The sequence below is a fragment of the Elaeis guineensis genome, chromosome 8, assembly GCF_000442705.2.
Source record: "Elaeis guineensis isolate ETL-2024a chromosome 8, EG11, whole genome shotgun sequence".
NCBI classification, from domain to species: Eukaryota; Viridiplantae; Streptophyta; class Magnoliopsida; order Arecales; family Arecaceae; genus Elaeis; species Elaeis guineensis.
The window spans coordinates 31,898,804-31,918,196 of record NC_026000.2 but is presented as its reverse complement, the minus strand read 5'-3'; the positions used below and the strand labels follow the sequence as shown (position 1 = coordinate 31,918,196).

General features: G+C 42.6%; 1 protein-coding gene across 1 annotated transcript in view; it reads right to left on the bottom strand.

Annotated features, from left to right (window-relative positions):
- The window catches only part of LOC105045219 (bidirectional sugar transporter SWEET1a), a gene marked incomplete at its 5' end in the record, with an annotated part of 24,244 nt that extends 21,592 nt beyond the window's left edge, over positions 1-2,652 (bottom strand). Inside the window, one exon of the mRNA XM_010923413.2 lies at positions 2,552-2,652. Within this exon, the coding sequence (XP_010921715.2) occupies positions 2,552-2,652 (101 nt within the window). The remainder of the gene's footprint in view (positions 1-2,551) is intronic.
- Positions 2,653-19,393: the final 16,741 nt, after the last annotated feature.

The following is a 19,393-nucleotide window of genomic DNA, read 5'->3' as shown; positions in this document are numbered from 1 at the left end:
GGTGAAATCGGCAGTACTTCCGACGGTCGAGGCCTTTTGCCTTCAGAGGCGGAGGCCGTCGCAGGTATTCTTCCCCCTCGATCTCCATTAGGATCTGCGCACAAGGAGCGGAGAGAGGAGTGTAGGAGTCATACCTGGGGCGTGCCGGCCTCAAGTCTGTTGCCGGGGTGACTTTTGGATTCGTCGGGGTGGCGAGACCCGACTGTCGGTCGGGGGCCTGCTGGGTTCGGCGGGCTCCCGACCTTTCCTCCGCTTCTCTTTCGGGCCTCTGGGCTCGGCCAAGCGTCGGTCGGACGCTCCTTCGTCCGCGCGCATATACTTGTACGCGCGCTCCAGTAGCTCGGCGTATGTCCGGGGGAGGGTCTTGTCCAGAGAGTAGGTGAATCGGGACGCCCTCAGGCCCCGCTTCATGGCTGAGACAGCCATGTCTTCGTTGAGGTCCCGGACCTCAAGCGTGGCCGTATTGAATCGCGCCACGAAGTGTCGGAGCGTCTCATTTTCCCCCTGCTTGAGAGAGAAAAGGCTGTCCGACGTTCGCGGTGACTTTCGGCTGGTGCTGAAATGGGCCACGAACGAGTGCTCGAGCTGCCCGAAGGAGTGGATACTTCCGACCGGAGGTCGGAGTACCAGGCCCTGGCAGCTTTGCGGAGCGTTGCGGGGAAGCCGATGCAAAAAAGAGCGTCGGTTGCCCCTTGAATCGTCATGAGAGCTTTATAGCCCTCGAGGTGGTTGACTGGGTCGGTGGAGCCGTCGTATGGCTCCACGTGCGGCATTTTGAACCGACTGGGGATCGGCTCGTCGAGGACCAGTCGGGAGAGAGGTTGGGCGGTCTGGAAGTCGACGTCGTTCGAAGACTTCTGGCCGTCCATCTGCAACTGGGCGAGTCGGCGGTCGATTTCCTCGAACCGGCGCTCGTAGTCGTCCGCCCGTCGATGCTGGGAGACCCCGGGAGTGGAGTCTCCGGAAGATTCCGAGAGGGAGGCCGACGGCGTGCGCGGTCGTTTCTCCTTCCTTGCCTATTCCAGCGGGGAAAGGGAGGGCTGCTGGGACCGTCGGTCGTCACGCCAGGGCCGCTCCTTCTCTTCTCCGTGGGAGCGCTGTTGAGGGCGCTCGCACGGAGGCGACGGGGATCGGCGCGGTCGTTGGCGGCTGCTCCTGGAGGGCATCGGACGGGCCGTCGGTTGTTGCTGGAGGCTCTTGACTGCGTCCGTCAGTACGGTCATCTGCCGTACGATGGCCGGATCTGCGCCTCCATGGTCACCGCGGGGTGTGAAGAGCTGGGCTCCGCCACCGACGGTGGCGGGGAGGCCTCTTCCCGGCGGGAAGAGCGCCTTGTCGATCCGGTGATTCTCGATCGTTGTGCTCTTGTCTTTGTCATGCTGTCCCCCTTCCTGGCGCGCCAATCTGTTGCGGCCAATCGCCTTGTCGTCCGATCGTCGGGGAGCGAGCACCTGCAAAAATGAGAAGTTCACACTGACTGGAGGCGGCTCCGACGGGGACCCTCCGACGGTCAAGTCAGAGAGGTGACTGGGCAACAGTGAAATGTAGACAGGGAGCTCGATCGAGAAGGGGAGAGAGGGAGAGGAGCGAGCCTGTGTTTTTGAAGTTGAGAAGTGGGGGAGGGGTCGGATCCCTTGCACTGTTGCCTTCTCCGGTTTATATAGTGGAGCACGGCATGGCGCCGTCATTAATGGCGCAGACAAGTGAGGAATTGTCAACTCACTGTAGATTGTCAGAGTCGCCGTGAAAGTGTCATGTCGCCGTGGGGCTGTCAAATCACCAGGGTTGACAATGCCCTCGGCGGGACAATGCCCTTAGATAGCCGTGCCGCATGTTGCTGTCAGAACTGACAAGGTCTGGCGGCTGTACGGCGATTGGAGGAGTCGACCGACCCTGAGTCGGTGGCCAGCTGAGTGGCGTCGGACCCCTCCGTTAGTCGGGGAGTCTTACATGAGTCGGCCATCAGACCTCTGGGTTCAGTCGGTCGGAAGAGGTGCGTCCGACATATCCTCAGTCGGTCGCGAGCCGATAATTAGCCGGTGATGGCGTCCGTCAGTCGGTCGCTCCGACCGCCAATCGGTCGTCGGTCGGTCGTCGGTCGGGCCGTCAGTCGGTCGGGTCGGTCGGTCGGTCGGGCCGTCAGTCGGTCGGTTCCTCCGACCATCGGTCGGTCGGTCGGTGGGTATTCCCCAACAGTGGAAAGTACTCGGGATATCTTTCTTTAATGAAAAGACTAAAGAAAAGCAACCCATTATATATTTTCCATGGCAGTTGATGGGCAATACTTGCAGCACTCAGTAAATGGCCAAGCCCAAATGAAGCAAGCCTGTTGTACGTACAAATGCACCAGCCATGTTTGTTGTGTAATTGAGTGGGGAATGGAGTTGAACAACAAGCAAGCCGATGGCATTGTTATTTTATTGACAATTTATTCATGTATTATTTCTATATACGTTTCTTTATCTTTTGTTAGATATATTTTACTTAAAAAATCTTTTGCTAGATATTTCGATAAATTTTACAATGAAAACAAGATGGAGGGCAAGCCTACCAAGCACAGAGGAGGCAGTTGAGCAGGGCCATGTTGTACGGTACTCCTGAAAAATCCTCTGTTAATTTATTTTTTATAATCCTCCGAAATGTGACGCTGGAAGAAAAAATGGTTAGAGAATGTTAAGGAGAGATTTTGGAGCAACAATGTGTCAATTCCCATCTAATCATATAATCTATCAGCAAAAGAAAAAGGATAGCCAGTTAACATTGTAAAAATATATATTTATATATACCCTCCATCCAAGAGCCTTTTGCAATCATCATCATCCAAAAAAAAAAAAAAATCCTTCCAAGAGCCTTAATCAAAACAAATCAAAAAAGAAAAATAAATCACAAAAAGATGAAAGAGCAGCTAAAGGCATTTGTAACGTGTGGTCCTTCTTTGACTGATGTGTAATAATGCGGGGTTATGGATCAATTTTTTAATTTTTTAATTTCATATTTTTTTCTTAAAAATATATATAAATTTAAATAGATTTGTAAGCTTTCGAATTGCTTGTTACTCAATTCGATCTGAAAATTTGTTCGGACTATTCGAGTTCGACTCAAACTTAATAATAATGGGATTGAGTTGAACTCGGATTCGAATCGAGTTCAAATAGCTCATGGGCAGCTTAAATTGTTTGTATCTCTACTCATTGATCATTATGCTAGATACATATGTAATTTGAAGCATCAAAAATTTAAGAAAAAAAATTATAGTTGATGTGTTAGAGAGTTGGATAATAAAGATGTCTCATTGAAGTCTGGTCGATGCAAAGATCGGCTGTTTTTGAAAGTTAAAAGAGAGATGCATGCCAACTCCAAACAACAACCAAAGATTTTGCTCTAATACTTCATAAATTTACATAAAATATATTTTAAACCTTTTTTCTACCATCCACTATATAACAGATGGCAGCTGATGTTTCCTATAGCGATTATAGCCGGTGAAAAATCCAAATACAAATGGATAGTACCATAATCTATATATCTATATATATTTATATTAAAATGGAAGCATTAGCCTTCATTTGACATGTATTTGATTCTTCCGAAGCCACCGCCCGCTATGTGCTACATTTTTAGTTTTTTTTCCCAATGCCGCTCGCCTGATCCCATCTATTTTTTTCCAAGACCGCCCGCCTGCTCCCGCCCCTTTCTTTGGATCATAGATCTCCACTGCCCACTTCCCCTACGCCAACTAGCACACCTTCCGCAGTATTGCCATCTGCTTTGAGAGGCTCGAGCACCTTCGTCCCATGCTCACCCACCTCCTTCGCCCCTTCCCACCATCTGCCTCACAGTTGGAGCCGATGGTGGAGCGTAGGTTCTAGAGCCTCTTCATTTTTCCCGATTCCCGATTTAGTCTGCTGGGGATGAGGATTAGAGAAGGGAGAGCACTGGGGGTGTGAAGGCATCCAAGCATTAGAGGGGAGGTGACGATGGTCATCGTCCTCGATGAAGGAAAAAAAGAATATAAAAATATAAAGGAAGAAGAGTACGAAACTCGCAGCATCACTGGTCTCATTAGCTCTTGAAGCCTGACCACCTTTTGATTCGAACTTGGATCCCTACGATCTCCTCGATCAGTCCCTATTCTCGCCACCACCGTCGAGTTAGAGACTACCGAGCCGTTAATAGCCACTGATCTCGGCAGTCTCGACTGTGGACTTGGAGGCGCCGAGAGAGCCACGAAAAAAAGTGATGCTACTGGAGGAAGCTAATAGAGAACAATGAATGCATGCCTCTCTACCTGCCCAATCCCACCACACCTTCCATCCTATATACCGTACGTCACCATAAATTGTAATTAGATTCCATCGATCTAACCGTTCGAACAAAGATCTTCCATTTATCAAAAAAGAAGGTCAAAAAAAACCTTCTAATTGGAAAGCCTGTGTTATATCATCATGCTTATTTTATTGTCTTTTAGTTTTATTGTGCCTTTTAGTTTGAGTAATAAATTGAGATGCACAAAAAAAACATTGGTGGGATGTATGATTTCAATTTTATATAACTTCTTATAAATTTTAATTTATTTTTTATAAGGCCACAAATAAAAAAAAAAAAAATTCATAGTCACGAGCATAAGCTCAAGTGAAAGATTTCTTTTTTTGCATGCACTCAGTGCTTTAAAACTATAAAAATTTTTAAAGAGATGCATCACAAATTCACATGGGTAGTAAATAATAGAGTACAATTAGACTTTTATCTATAGATATTGTTGCGGTTGATTTCTGATCTTGGTTGGGATGATTGGAGTTGAGTAGGATCCATAAATACAGCAAGATTTGCAAGATAAGTTCTACCAGAAATTGGCTTTGATAGAGATCCTTGGATGCTCAAATTAGATCTCTACAACAAATGAGAAGGAACGTATATGAGAAAAATTGTGCGTACCTTGGAGATCCTCTTTGAAGCTTCTATTTAAAGATAGAAGTGAAGGATGTCTAGAAGACGATTTATAAATAACTTATAATCCATACTATACACAAAATATTTTTTTTATATTATTTTAATTATTTTTAAAATATATAGAATAAATATTAATAAATTAATAAAATAAAATATTTTTAAAAAAATTATATCTCATGCATAGCATGGGATTATATACTGGTTTGAATAGAAGTGGAGGGTCCTGATTGATACTCCCAAAATTGTAGCTGGTGAAAAGTCCAAATACAAATAGTTAGTACCATAATTTGAAGAGAAATGGAGGGTCTTGAGTGATACTCCCCAAATTGTAGCCGGGGAAAAGTCCAAATACAAATGGTTGGTACCATAATTTGAATAGAAGTGGAGGGTTCTGATTGATACTCCCAAAATTGTAGCCGGTGAAAAGTCCAAATACAAATAGTGAGTATCATAATTTGAATAGAAGTGGAGGGGTCTTGATTGATACTCTCAAAACCCCTCAATGCATTCCTTGCTCAAAGCTCTCTCTCCTCCACCTCCCCGATGTCATAAAGTAGAGCTATCAACAGACCGGGTCTAAGCTCGAGACCCATAGATATTTGCCCGACGGGTTCGAGTCTAGTACTAGCATCAGATCTATTTATTTGGATCCGGATCCAGACCAAATAAATCATAATATAAATGGGTAAGATCTAAATATTTAATACCCAGATCCAATAGACCCGAAATCCAAATAATATAATATAATAATATTATATATATATATTAAAAATATAATATCCATCCCTCTCTATGTCTCTCAGTCTCTCTTTCTCACTCTCAGTCTCTCAGCCTCTCCCTCCCTCCTCTCCCGCTCCGGACCCTGCCCACCCCACGTGGTGCATCTCCTCTCCTCCTCGTGCAAACCATAAAAAAAGGTATGGCCACTGAGCACTGTTCCTCCCTCCTCCCCAAACCTAACGACCAAGGATTTCACCCACTATGTCCGTCAACCTCCAAACCCATGCTTTCGTCAGCAACCCGCTGTGCTCCAAGCTTGCCAGACAGGCGGGCCCTTGCTTCCCCGGCTCTGCTCTCAAGACCCTCAAGTCCCTTCTAGCCATCGGCACCAACGAGGGGTCGTCACCCAGTTTCAAGGTCTTGGTCTTCAGAAAGGGCCAGCCTTTGGCTCAATCCTCGGAGCCCGTGTCAGACACTCTGCCAAGATGGCATCTTGGATGGGCTCCCCCCTCCAAATTTAAGGATTCATCGATGGATGGAGAAGATCCTCTCCCTCTCTCTATCTCTCAGTCTCCCTCTCTCTGTCTTTCAGTCTTCTGCTCTCCCTCTCCGTCGAGATTCGATCTCTCTGACGGTACCGAGCCCTCCCTCCTCTCATGCTCTTGGCTTTCTCTCCCTTTCCTCTAAGATCCGATCTCTTCTCCACTTCTCCCCCTCCCCTGTTGCCTTCCGCGGCTCCATCACTCTGCACCCCCTCTCTCTACCTCGCATAGTCTCCGCCGCCATCAGGGCCGCCTCTCCCTCTCCACCGCTGCCCTCCATCGAGATCCGAATATGAGTTTTAGATCCCAAAACTAGGTCCAGATATCAGGACCCATTAGGGTCCGGGTTTGGTACTTCAAGGTCGGACCCGTATAGGGCTGGAAATGGGCTCGGGCCGGGCTTCGGGCTAGGCCCAAAATAATTCAGGCTGGATTTGGACTGAATTATAGAGCCCATTTATCTTCGGGCCGAGCTTGGGTATGTCCTTGGCCCGGTCCGGGTCCGGCCCGAGCCTGGCCCGAAGTTCAGCCCATCAATTTGCCCGAACCAGTCCGAATTTCAGCCCGCCGCCCAACCCGAATAGGATTATATTCTGATTTATAGCCCTAAGCCCATCGCCCAGCCTAGCAGCCCTAGCCTTTCATCTTTCTCGTGCCGTGCGATGCCCTAGCCCCTGGCCATGGAGTGGATCGTGGTCGTTGTCTGTCCGTCGGCCGTCGTTGTCTTCATCTTCTCCCATCGCTGACGAAGGTATCTTCTGTTCACCCATCGGCCATCGGTGCTCTCCTTTCTACAAGTCCGCCTCTGTCGTGCCCGTTCTCCCCCAGATCGTCACTTTCTCGGGCCTCGACTATCGCTCCCAAGCCCCCCATCTCCTTCCAACCGCTGCTCTCAAGCTCCTGTTTCCCTCTGACCGCCGCTCCCAACCTCACTTCCCAGTATCCCTTAACCGCCTCGACCTCTCTCAGAGAGTTTGATAAGCTCTTCGATGGTGTTGGCGAGGCCTGCGGCCGGTCTCGCCGCCCACGCCAATCTCGACCGCAGTCGCTGCCGTCTGGCTCCACACCGTCCATGCCCATGCCCTTGAGACAGGCATCATCTTCATCGAAATCGATGGCACCACCTAGGCCAAGCTCGAGCTCCAAGAGCCAGGAGGTTGTCGTCGTCGCTGAAGACCTAATGAGCATGGTCGTCGTGGTGGCTCCCTCCGACCGCCGCTCCCAACCTCACTGCCCAGTATCCCTTAACCGCCTCGACTCTCTCAGAGAGTCTGATAAGCTCTTCGATGGTGTTGGCGAGGCCTACGGCCGGTCTCGCCGCCCACGCCAATCTCGACCGCAGTCGCTACCGTCTGGCTTCTCACCGTCCATGCCCATGCCCTTGAGACGGGCATCATCTTCATCGAAATCGATGGCACCACCCAGGCCAAGCTCGAGCTCCAAGAGCAGGAGGTCGTCGTCGTCGCCGAAGACCTAATGAGCAAGGTTGTCGTCGTGGTTAGCCACCAAAATGGGTTAGGGCTTATAGGGCTTTAGATTTTTTTTTTGAATTTTTTAATAGGAAATCGGGATGTATGATGTTGGCGGTGGGCCGGCCCGATCTGTTCGGGCCGGGTTCGAGCTCGGGCTTGGGCCTGGATCTTTTAAAAATTTTTGGGCCTAAGCTCGGTCTGAAACCTGATAAAAAATTTCGGGCTGGGCTCGGGTTGGGGTGTGGCCCGATCCAGCCCGGCCTACTTCCAGCTCTAGACCCGTATCAAATCCGTTGGGTATTCGGGTTTGGATCTGGTATTAGTAACTAAGATTGGATCTGGGTCTAGATATCTAGATTTTGATTCGAACCCAATCCATTGACAGGACTATTGTGGGGTATGAAAAAAATTGAAAAAGTTGGAGAGAAGAGGCATGGTGGAAAGGGGAGCAAGATAGAAGGAAGGGAAGCCCATAGGCGGAAAATCGGTCGTAGCATGTTTTATTCTCTCATTTCACCCTTTATTAGTTGGACGGTCGGGATTGAAAGCTTACAACAAATAAATAGATGTAAAGATGTACCATAGAATACAAATAAATACATCCTCATCTTTGAAGAAAACCATACGGAGACCAAGCGAAGGTACGAAGATTGGATTATTGGAATGAATGGGTAACAAAAAAAAAAACGAAGCCCAACATCACCTTAATCCCACAAAGAAAGTAAGAAAGAACACTTTAAAAAACAGGGAAAGGAGATTGAATACTTACATGGGAGACAAGAAGAGGAAAAGAGCAGTTACATTCCCTGAGCAAAATCACATAAACAACAAAGAGATCACACTAACCAGAAGATAAAAAGGAAAAGGGTGCAATTATGATCACTAAAAGGGGCAGGAGGAGGGCGGAAGAAGAGGAACATACCAAAGATCCCAAACAAGAAATGCAGCACATCCATCTTGTACCCTCAAGAACCAAAACTGAAATTCTTCAGTAAACCTCAAAGAGAACTGCTAAGACCTCCTTAAAACACCAATCCCTGGGCTGATTCCCAGGGCAATTAAGACTTAACCACAGAGTAGAATACCTTTGTCTTTTTTCTGCTGGTTCGTGTCCATACAGACAAGGAACTTGTCAATGAATGCGCTCTCATCCGTAGCCGCCAGTGGATATATTATAATTTTCTTGCTCTGTGCAATGAATTGCATTTTGGTTTTCATGCCTTTAAAAAAAAAAAAATCTGATAAGACCCCCCCCCCCTCCCTTTTTCTTCTTTTTTCCTTGGTAATGCAAATAGCAGTTACTATATATTGTTGCGATATCCCGCCATGGGACCGTAATAAATAAAAAAATAATTAATAAATATCTCTTATAATTTAATTAATTTTGTAAATATATTTTATATTTAAAATTTAAGTAATATCAATCCTGTATTTAATAAAATATTATAATTTATCTTCCGATAATCCAATTTGGATCCGAGGCTTTTGCCGATAATTATGTGGTACTATTTTTACCATGTTGGTACCTTTCAATTTCATTTCAACTATGACGTGGATAATGGAGAGTCACGTGAGCGGCATGGTCAGGTATTTCGATCTTTTTTTTCTTTGCATATTCAGAGGATCGCTTTCAACCCTTTTGCTCTGTCCTTCCGTAGAATCCACTCATTTTTTTGGACGTATTCACTGTACGGATTGATTTCGGACAACAACGAAGAGAAGATTATTGCAATCTATGTCTCATTTTGGTTCAAGTATATAGACGATTTCAATGGTGAAATTCTTCATTTCTCGCAGGTATATATTCTATATATTGTCCAGTTTGCTGAACGTGAAGTTAGGATTTTTATTGAATATAACTAGATTTTGATTGACGATTAATAGTAAATTTATCTCTTTGATTAATGTCTATCAAATTGGTTGTCCTTTGGACAATGTGAATGATATTGAAATAGGAGATGAGTTTTAGACTACTGATTGCTAGAAAATTATTTGCAGTGACTTTACATGTGTCTCAATAGGAAAAACATAGTAGGTTTTAGAAAGAGTTGAATGTGTTCAATCAAATATATTCTTGCATCCTTGCAGGTTTCAAAGAGAGACCGCTGATTGCTAGAAAATTATGTTCTTGTATATATTATTTGTATGTTATTTAATTAAACTTCTTTTCTTTGTAAATAAGAGATGCTATATCATCCAATCATGATCTAAAAGTCTTAACAGAGAGAGCTGAATGGTTCTAGTGAAGCCCGCATAAAGCAACTGGAGCAAGACTTACTTGAGTCCCAGATGGAAGTTGTGAGAATTGAGTCAAGCATGGCTGATATTTTATTTGTAAAAAACTCTAAAATTGAGGCTCTTACCATGTCAATGGGTGATCTGAAGAAGCAAAGTGTTGCTGCAGAAGAAACAGTTGCATCCTTACAGGTCTCTACTTTTAGTTCTATTCTTTAGTTTAGAGTATGGCAGATGCAAAAATTTCTTATGCAATGATGTTTTGTGACTATTAATTTATATTGTAGAACCTGACAGTAGGTTTCAAGAATATAACATCCTGAACCTATTTTAAACCTCTCAGCATTAAAACTTGTCGCATTGTAGAACCTAACAGTAGATTTATGTGAATCTATAAATTTGTAAATCTTATATTATCTTTAAAAAATCTTATGCCATTTAAAACATCAATGTACCGATAAAGATACATTGATAGATAATGCCAAATACAATCTTATTTTAGATTAAGCAAAATACATAATAAAAATATGATACAGTATGGTTTCAGATTAAAAACACTTACAAGAAGATAAATACACTATCATGGCAAAGATATTTGACAAAATGGTACATTAGGCTTATAGACTAAGAAAATCCGCAAAAATATGATTAAATAATCAAAAACACCAAACATATTACATCAGTTTCTATTTTCCCAAATATTAGCTTGTTCTTTTAGATCAGCCACCTGCTTTTCAAGGTCAGATATCTTAGATTCCAAACTTTTCTTCTCTACTCGTATGACCTACTTATCAGCCTCCAATCTGTCAATCCTTTTCTGCAATTTATGGATAATCTTGAATGCATGCCTGTTCCACTCTGGGTCTAACCATTGAAAATAGTTGTAACCTCCACCAATCTGAGAAAGAAAACAACCATGACTGCAATACAGATTCGTAGATGTCCATGATGTCTTCACCACGGCTACAAGATGGCAATAGTACATCTTTGGGGTTACACTAATGGCAGACTGTTCTCCTTTCCACGTGCTTGGCGAGGACAAACTTATCTCTAGTCCATCTGAAACCTAGGCAGGGAAAAGGATAGAGACAACAGGAAACTAAAAAATGAGAAGAAATACCAATTAATGGCAAGAAGTTTGGCATCAAATTGGGAGAGGGCCAAGTCAGGCAGATAAAACCGACTTTCTGACCATATAAGCCATCTATGGCAAAAATAGTGTCACGTAATCACCAACGGGAGCCCCAGACCCAAATTAGGTTGCCAAAAGGATAAATTGCAATGTTCTATTAAATGCAGGGTTGACATTGCTGAAATTTTAAGTGTAGGAGGGTATCTGCGAAACTAATAAAAATATAGGAGGTATTTATTAATTATCCTAAATAAAAAGAGGCATGGGAAGGAGAGTTGAACCATGACTCAACCTTCGCATGTTAAATAGAGAATAACATGGAACCCTATGGTAGAGTGCATGAGACAAAGAGCAGCTCAAAAACTAGAGCGATGCAACGAAAAGAGAAAAAAAATTTTAAAAATAGACTTCTTTATCGGATGATTGGACAGTTGATTCTATTTCAATTTTGATAAAATTTTAATATGTTGTTCCTGACATCGAGAGCTATAAGTTGATCGATTCTAATCTTTAAAAAATCTTCTCCATAAATTATTTCAAACATCCACACTTTTGATAAGATCTATCCTTTTTATTATTGATAGCTACTTTATTGGTGATGATTATTTTATTATGAAGTCAAGATTTATTCTTGATGATATATATTTGTATAGCCTCTAGTTGATTTAGATAAGACCTACAATAATCCCATTATTTTATATAGTAGAAGATTCATAACATATATCTAGCATCATTGTACTTGATTTTATTTATATTCATTAGATTTGATATTGTTGAGTTATTGCCTATTTTAATTAGCACATAGGGGGTAGAATTTATCTTGGACATAATTATGTTTGTGGTCCTTTCACCCCAACAACTGGTATCAGAGTGCTGTGGTTAGATAGTCGATGTGATTTTTTCTAATTAAAATGAAGGATAAATCCAGTATAGTTAGATTAACTTCATTAAATTATTTCTTAAGAAAGATGATGATGGAGGATTTTTTATATTGTCAAGATTTATTTGAGCCGATTGAATTGTAGAAAAAAATATCAGAAAATGTAAAAACTGATGAATGGAAAAAGTTGAATAGGAAAGCTACCACTACGATCAGATAGTGGATTGATGTGAGCATAATCCATGATGTTGCTACAGAGACAGATGCTTATCAAGTTTGAAAGAAATTGAAGGATCTGTATCAACTGAAAAATATACAGAATAAAGCCAACACAATTAGAAGACTTGCGAACCTAAAGTACAAGGATGGACAAAATGCTTCAGAGCATTTGAATAATTTTTAAAAGATCTTGAATCAATTGGCTACGATGAAACTACTTCTTGATGATGAGGTGCAAGCATTGATCTTGCTGAGTTTCTTACTAAATAGTTGAGAGATATTGATGGTGATGCTGACTAATTCCACTACTAGTGACAAACTTATCCTGACTATAGTGAATAATAGTATATTGAATGAAGCAAACAAACGAAAAGAACAAGATTTGACATATACATATTCTGAGGCACTGGTTATAGAGCAGAGGGAGAGAAGCAAAAATAGACCTTCTATAGCAAAAATGATGGTGAGTCCCATGATAGGAAAGATAAAAAAAATTCAGAGGTCGGTCAAAGTCTAGAAAGGGTGTCACTTGCTACTACTATAAAAAGTCGGAGCTTTTTCAAAGAGAGTGCAGAAAGTACAAAAAGGATCAAGATTAGAGTGGTGAAAAGAAGGAAGAGACATGGAGTACAGCTGTAGTTATATTTGATGATGAAGTTATGATTGCTTGTGATGATGAGTATAGTAATCTCACATGCCAGAAATCCAATTGGATAATTGATTCAGCTGTCTCATACCATACTACATCTCGAAGAGACTTCTTTTCATCTTACTCTAAAGATAATTTTGGATATATCTGGATGAGAAATGATGTGGTAGCTCAGATTATTGACATGGGAGATGTTTGCTTGGAGACCAACACCAAGTGCAGACTGGTATTGAGAAATATGAGGTATATTCTTGATATTCAATTGCACTTGATTTCTGTCTATGTCTTAGATGATGAGGACTACTCTATTTGCTTTGGTGAAGAAAAATAGAAGCTCACCAAAAGTTTCTTGGTTGTAGCAAAAGGCAAGAAAGCTGGATTCTTTAGATTGCAGGCTAAGGTGTATAGTGAAAAGATAAATACAGTTGAAGAGACCTTCATAGACTTGTGGCACTGGTGCCTTGGCCATCTGAGTCAAAAGGGACTTAATATTCTATCTAAACATAATCTGCTTCTTTTAAAAAGTACATACTTAAGATCTTGCACTCACTGTTTACATGGCAACAGCATAAGGTTTCATTTCATAAGCACCCTTCACATAGAAGATCATATGTGTTAGATTTAGTTCATACTGATGTATGCTCCATTGGGAAGGATTCCTCATGAGTGTAGAATATAGAATTTTCTATCTAAGATCGCTAACCCAAATGATGATGACGATACCACAATAGAAAAGAAAAAGAGAAATAAAAAGGATACAATCAAATACGTGGATTAGCTCAAGGCTTACCTCCACGGGGTATACAAGCTTTAATATGAAAGAAAGAATAAATACAAGAGGAGATCACACACTTTCAACTTTCATAAATTTCTCTCTCTCAACAAGAAGCACTCCCTTATAAAAGCTCTCATAAGAAACCCCCAAGAGACCCTCTGTCATTCACTATTGCCTTCAGCCTATTTTGCCTCTTTTTCATGGTTTCCACAAGCCATCAGGCCCTTTTAAACACCCAAAACAAAGTCCTAATCGAAATCATAGTCTCAAGAAACCCCTATAAACTCCCGTGGCCATCGGATCATGTCCGTAGGCTTTTCTGACCACTCGATCATGCAAAAATACCTCAGATCATGCATAGACCGCTCCCGCATGAACCAGAACCTCTCCGCATGCACCGCATGTCACACGCTTGTCTGCATGCACATGAGCCATGATAAAATCTCTCGGGACTGCACGGTCCATGGACGATGCATGGACCACCATTTTCCTGTGGGCGCATGGTGGCAGTATCATGTATCACGCTTTGGGCCACACATCCGACTAGGCGGGCTGCACACTATGTGCTGTGTGCGCTGCAGGCCCTGCCTGGGCCATGCATGCTGCAGGAGCCTGGGCGCCCGTAGGCCATGCGCCTACGGGCCGCACCTCCAGGCCTGCATGATGTTCTCTGCTGTGGGCTTCTCCTTCTTGGACTTCTGAGGATCGAATTTGAGGTGCCAAAATCCAACAATCTTCACCTCAACATTCGCCGCTCTGTCTTGAGGCAAATACCCGACTACTCATGGATGGGTAAACATGGGTGTCGAGCCAGACCACTCGATCTCATCTCCATCATGTGCTGTGATCTGTTTGACCTAAGATCTGCTCGAGATAGCCTCCTACGGTAATAGAAATGTGACCCTATGACGTCACCTATCATCCTCTCGAGTCTCCCATTGCTCAGTGAAATTAGATTATTTCTGAAACTGGATATGTATCGGATCTCACTTAATTTCTTCATTATTCCATCATGACTTCGTAAACTATCTCAATGTCCTTGACTGCATAGCTCGATCCATCCAACAGATGAACAGTACCCTCACTGCTCTCTAAGGAGTTAAACAATTTCTTTCTGCAACAAAGATGATATGAACATGTAGAATCTAAAATTCACTATGGAGAAAAAGTAGATACCTCATCTGATACTAGAAACACATCATCACTTTCTTCTATATCACTATCTTGGACCATCGCTGTAGTAGCCTTCGTCCGATCTCTAAGCTGTAGGCAATCTTTGACTCATTACCCCTATTCATCACACTGGTAGCACATGATCTTATTGTAGTCCCTTGATTTGGATCTAGACTGTCCACCTTACGATCCTCTATCCCTTCATCCTCTACCACCACCTCCTCTAGTTACCATCATAGTTGAGTTGCCACCGGAACTCAAAACTTGATTCTCCCACCTAAGAACCTTATTTTAGAGAAGTACAGAAGTAACCTCATCCATCTTGATGGTGCTTTTTTCTATAAGAAGAGCAGACACCAAAGACTCAAAAGAAAAAAAAAGTGATGAAAGCAAGACCAACGTCCTCATCTTCTCCTCAACCTTCTCACCAACGTTGAAGAGATCAGTGAGGATCTTTTGAAAGTGCTGAGATGCTCCTACATGCTTTGTCCCTCACTCATCTGCAGCTGGTAGAACTGCTTTCAGAAGAAGAGAGCATTAGTGAGTGAATTCATCATATACATCTTCTCGAGCATCATCTACATCATCATCGGGAAAGTCCAGCTAAATACATGGATCATCATATCATCCATCAAGTACAAGTGGATCGTACTCACCACTTGCATTTTGAGCTACCTCTAACTCTTCTCCTCTATGGTAGTTGGCTTTTCCTCACACAAGAGAGTATTGATCAACCCCTATTGGATGAGCACATCTTTCATCCTTGTTTGCCATAGGGAGAAATTGCTCTTCCCATCATACCAGTTGATTTTCACCTTGATTGAGAATGTCTTCTCCATCTTCTTCAATCTCAATCAATACCACCATAACCTAGATAATCACGTGCTCTGATACCATTTGTTGGAAAAGATCTCTTATGAGTGCAGAATATACATCCCCCCGCTCAAGATCGCTAATCCGAATGACGATATCAATACCACAATAGAAAAAAAAAGAAATAAAAAAGATACAATCAAATATATGGATCAGTCCAAGGTTTATCTTCATGGGCATGCAAGCTTCACTATGAAAGAAAGAACAAACACAAGAGAAGATCACACATTCTCAACTCTCATAAATCTCTTTTTCTCTCTCAACAAGAAGCACTCTCCTTATAAAAGCACTCACAAGAAACCCCAAAGAGACCCTCTACCGCTCACTTTTGGCCTCAACCTATTCTGCCTCTGTTCCATGATTTCCACAGGCTATCAGGCCTTTTTAAACACCCAAAACTGAGTCCTAATCAAAATAACAGTCTCAAGAAACCCCTATAAGCTCCTATGGCCATCCGATTGTGCCCGCAAGCTTTCTTGGCTACCTGATCGTGCAAAAATGCTGTAGATCGTGCTGTAGACCACACGTAGACCACCCCTGCATGATGAGAACCTGTCCGCATGCACCGCATGTCGCACGTCTATGCGCGCATGAGCCACGATAAAATCTCTCTGGACCACGATAGTCCACATGCGATGTGTGGACCATAATTTTCCCACGGGTACGCGGTCGATCGTGCATGCACCGCATGCTGGGACGCACATCTTGTGCATCTGGGACCGTGCCCGGCTTGGCTAAGCATATTGGGCGGGTCTACAAGCTGCAGGCCATGCGCACTATAGCCCCGCTTGGGCCGCATGCGTGCAGCGGGCCTGGGCGCCCGCAGGTCGTGTTCGTAGGCCGCATCCTGTGGGCCGCTCCTCTGGGCCTGCATGCCATTTTTTGTTGTGGGCTTCTCCTTCTTGGACTTCTGAGGGTCGAATTCAAGGGACCAAAATCTAACATACTTCATGACTACAAAGATACTTGATGGTGTACTATATTTTGTTACTTTTATTAATGACCATTCTCGAAAGTTATGGGCTTTTGCTTTAAGATCTAAAGATTAGATATTTGACATCTTTAAAGAATTCTATACTAGTGTTGAAAGGGAGAAGCAAAAAAAATTGAGATGTATCCAAGCAGAAAATGATGGTGAATACCAAGGTCCGTTTGAGAAATGCTACAGATAACATGATATTAGATTGGAGAAGACTATCCCAAAGATACCTTAGTAAAATAGAGTGGCAGAGAAGATGAACCATACCATTGTTGAAAGAGTCCAATGCATGCTTTCTCATTCGAAGTTGCCTAGCTCTTTCTGAGGTGAAGCTATAAGGACTGCGGTTGACTTGATTAATCTCTCTCCTTCATATGCCCTTAATAGTGATGTTTTTGAGAAGGTATGAATAGAAAAATCAGTTTCTTATGACCATCTCAAAGTATTTGGATACAGGGCCTTTGTTCATATTTCTAAAGATAAGTAGTCAAAGCTTGATAGCAAGTCAAAGGAGTGCATCTTTCTTGGGTATAGATATAAGCAATTTGGATATAGGCTATGGGATCTAGTAAAGAACAAGCCAGTCAGAAGCCAAGTTATAGTATTCTTTGAAGATTAGACCAACGAGGATATAAAGAAAGTAGATAAGCTAGAGTCTACTACAGAGTTATTTATTGATCCACCTCCTGTATCTCAAGTCAAAGTAGATGTTGATGATAGATGGACTATAAAGGATAGTGATATAATGAATGATGAGCCTACATAGAGTGACAATGCATCAGATGAGTATAGTAAGTAAGCTCCTACACAGCAAATAGCAAAACAGCAGCTAAAAAGGTCTATCAGAGAGCGTTAGCCTTTGTAAAGATATCCTTCGTATGAGTATGTGATGGTGACTGGTGAGAGAGAGCCAAAATATTTTCAGGAGGCTATGTCAGATGCACAAAAGAAAAATTGGTTTGAAGTCATGCAAGAAGGGATGAAATCACTGTTAGATGTGTGCCTGGATGCCAGATTGGCTGACACATTTTTGTACAAATATAAGGACAAATTTATAATTTTAACTATAAATGAATAAAAGAGTTATTCTACTATCACATTGTGTACATTATGTCTGTGATACATTCTTTGAGTTAGTAAAAATATTAATTCATATTTTTAAGAGTTGAAAATTTAAGGTATGAATTTACATAACTAACTCATAAACAGCTTCTGACCATAGGATCATCACGAGGATGGTGATCGATCCGGAAGGTTGGTGTACGATCACTTCTTTAGGGTAGATGAGTCTTGAGTCTATGGTGTGGAGACACCGGAGCAAGAGTACAGGTATTCGTTGAGAATGAGAGTATTGAGCGTGACCACCTCGAGCAGTCATAAGAAGTCTACCTTCTCGTCGATGACTAGCTCAATGCTGCAGCTGTGTGTCTAGTTCTTTGATCTGAGGTACATCGATAGCTCATCTTGAGTGTGTTATAGTTTGACTACACCATAACTTGGTCTCCTAGCCATTCAGAACCCTGAGATGTATGTTGGCTGTAGCATATTCATTGTAGGAACCAGATTGCACCAAGATGGATCTATCAACCTCGGTAGATGAGAGGAGTAGTCCTATGATGATCGAAAGATCGAGTCCTTAAGTCCATGACCATGGTAGAGTGAAATAATAAAAAAAAATTTCATTGGGGTTTCACATCGGACTTGGATCGATCGATTGATTTATATGACTGATGTTGGGTTTGACGAGTTTACCTTAATCCTAATTCAGTTGGGACTCATGATAGAAGAACTCAACCACACAGGTAGCTGCATCGAGAGGTTCATCTTCATTTCTGATGGATTGCTATCATATACTGCTAGGTGTCACTGATGAATTTTGGAAGCAATTAGAATGATCTTGATGATCGATCATTCTAATTGTCTGAATCAGAAGAGTTCTGGTCCATCAAAAGAAGTTTCGATGATGTCGATGATGAGATCACGACATGTCTCATTACCATACAAAAATGAACCTAACTGGGTCACACAAAAAGAGTTAGGGTCTGGATGTCATCAATTGAGCTAGCTCAATTCGATTGATTTGGATTAGATCTAATTAGGTTCAAAGAAATCGTCTAGCACATGATTGAGCCTAACTTTCTCCTTGTGTAATCTTTTTCATCTCGATTGAGGCAAATATGATTTGACTCATCCAGAGAACCTTGAGAAGGTTTTCTCAATCTGACTGGAGCTAGTCCAGCTCAAAAAAGTCTTATCTTAATTCATGATATGAATTTAAGACAACACCTGCTAATTTCTGTAACCTGCTATTTTCGTTTTAGGACATCGGTCAAACATTGACTTATGGATCTTAAACTGAAGGCCACTTGGCAAGAGGTTATTGGAGAGTTTTTATGGAGTATCTACCTACTAAATTAGGCCTCAAAGTGGGTGCCAAGATCAGATTGGGCATGCGCCCCAAGTGGATAAGGATAGAGTCCCATGAGATGAGGACTCTGATCCCTTGATCGACTTGGATTGTGGGATGCCAATCTCATTGTGCTTATCCAGTGTTGGTGCCAACAGTGGTGAAAATTGAGAGAATTCTTATCTAATATGATCAAATGATATCACTCCATCAATTAAAATTTTTTTAGAATTAATTAAAATTTTTTGATTGATCGAATGATGTGGCACTGCATGGCGCAGCAGGGTCTATTTAAACCCTGTCTGCGCCTAGGTTTAGAGATTCTACTCAATACCCAACAAAAATGAGATTTCCCTCTACTTCTCTATATCCCTCTGCTCTTCTCTC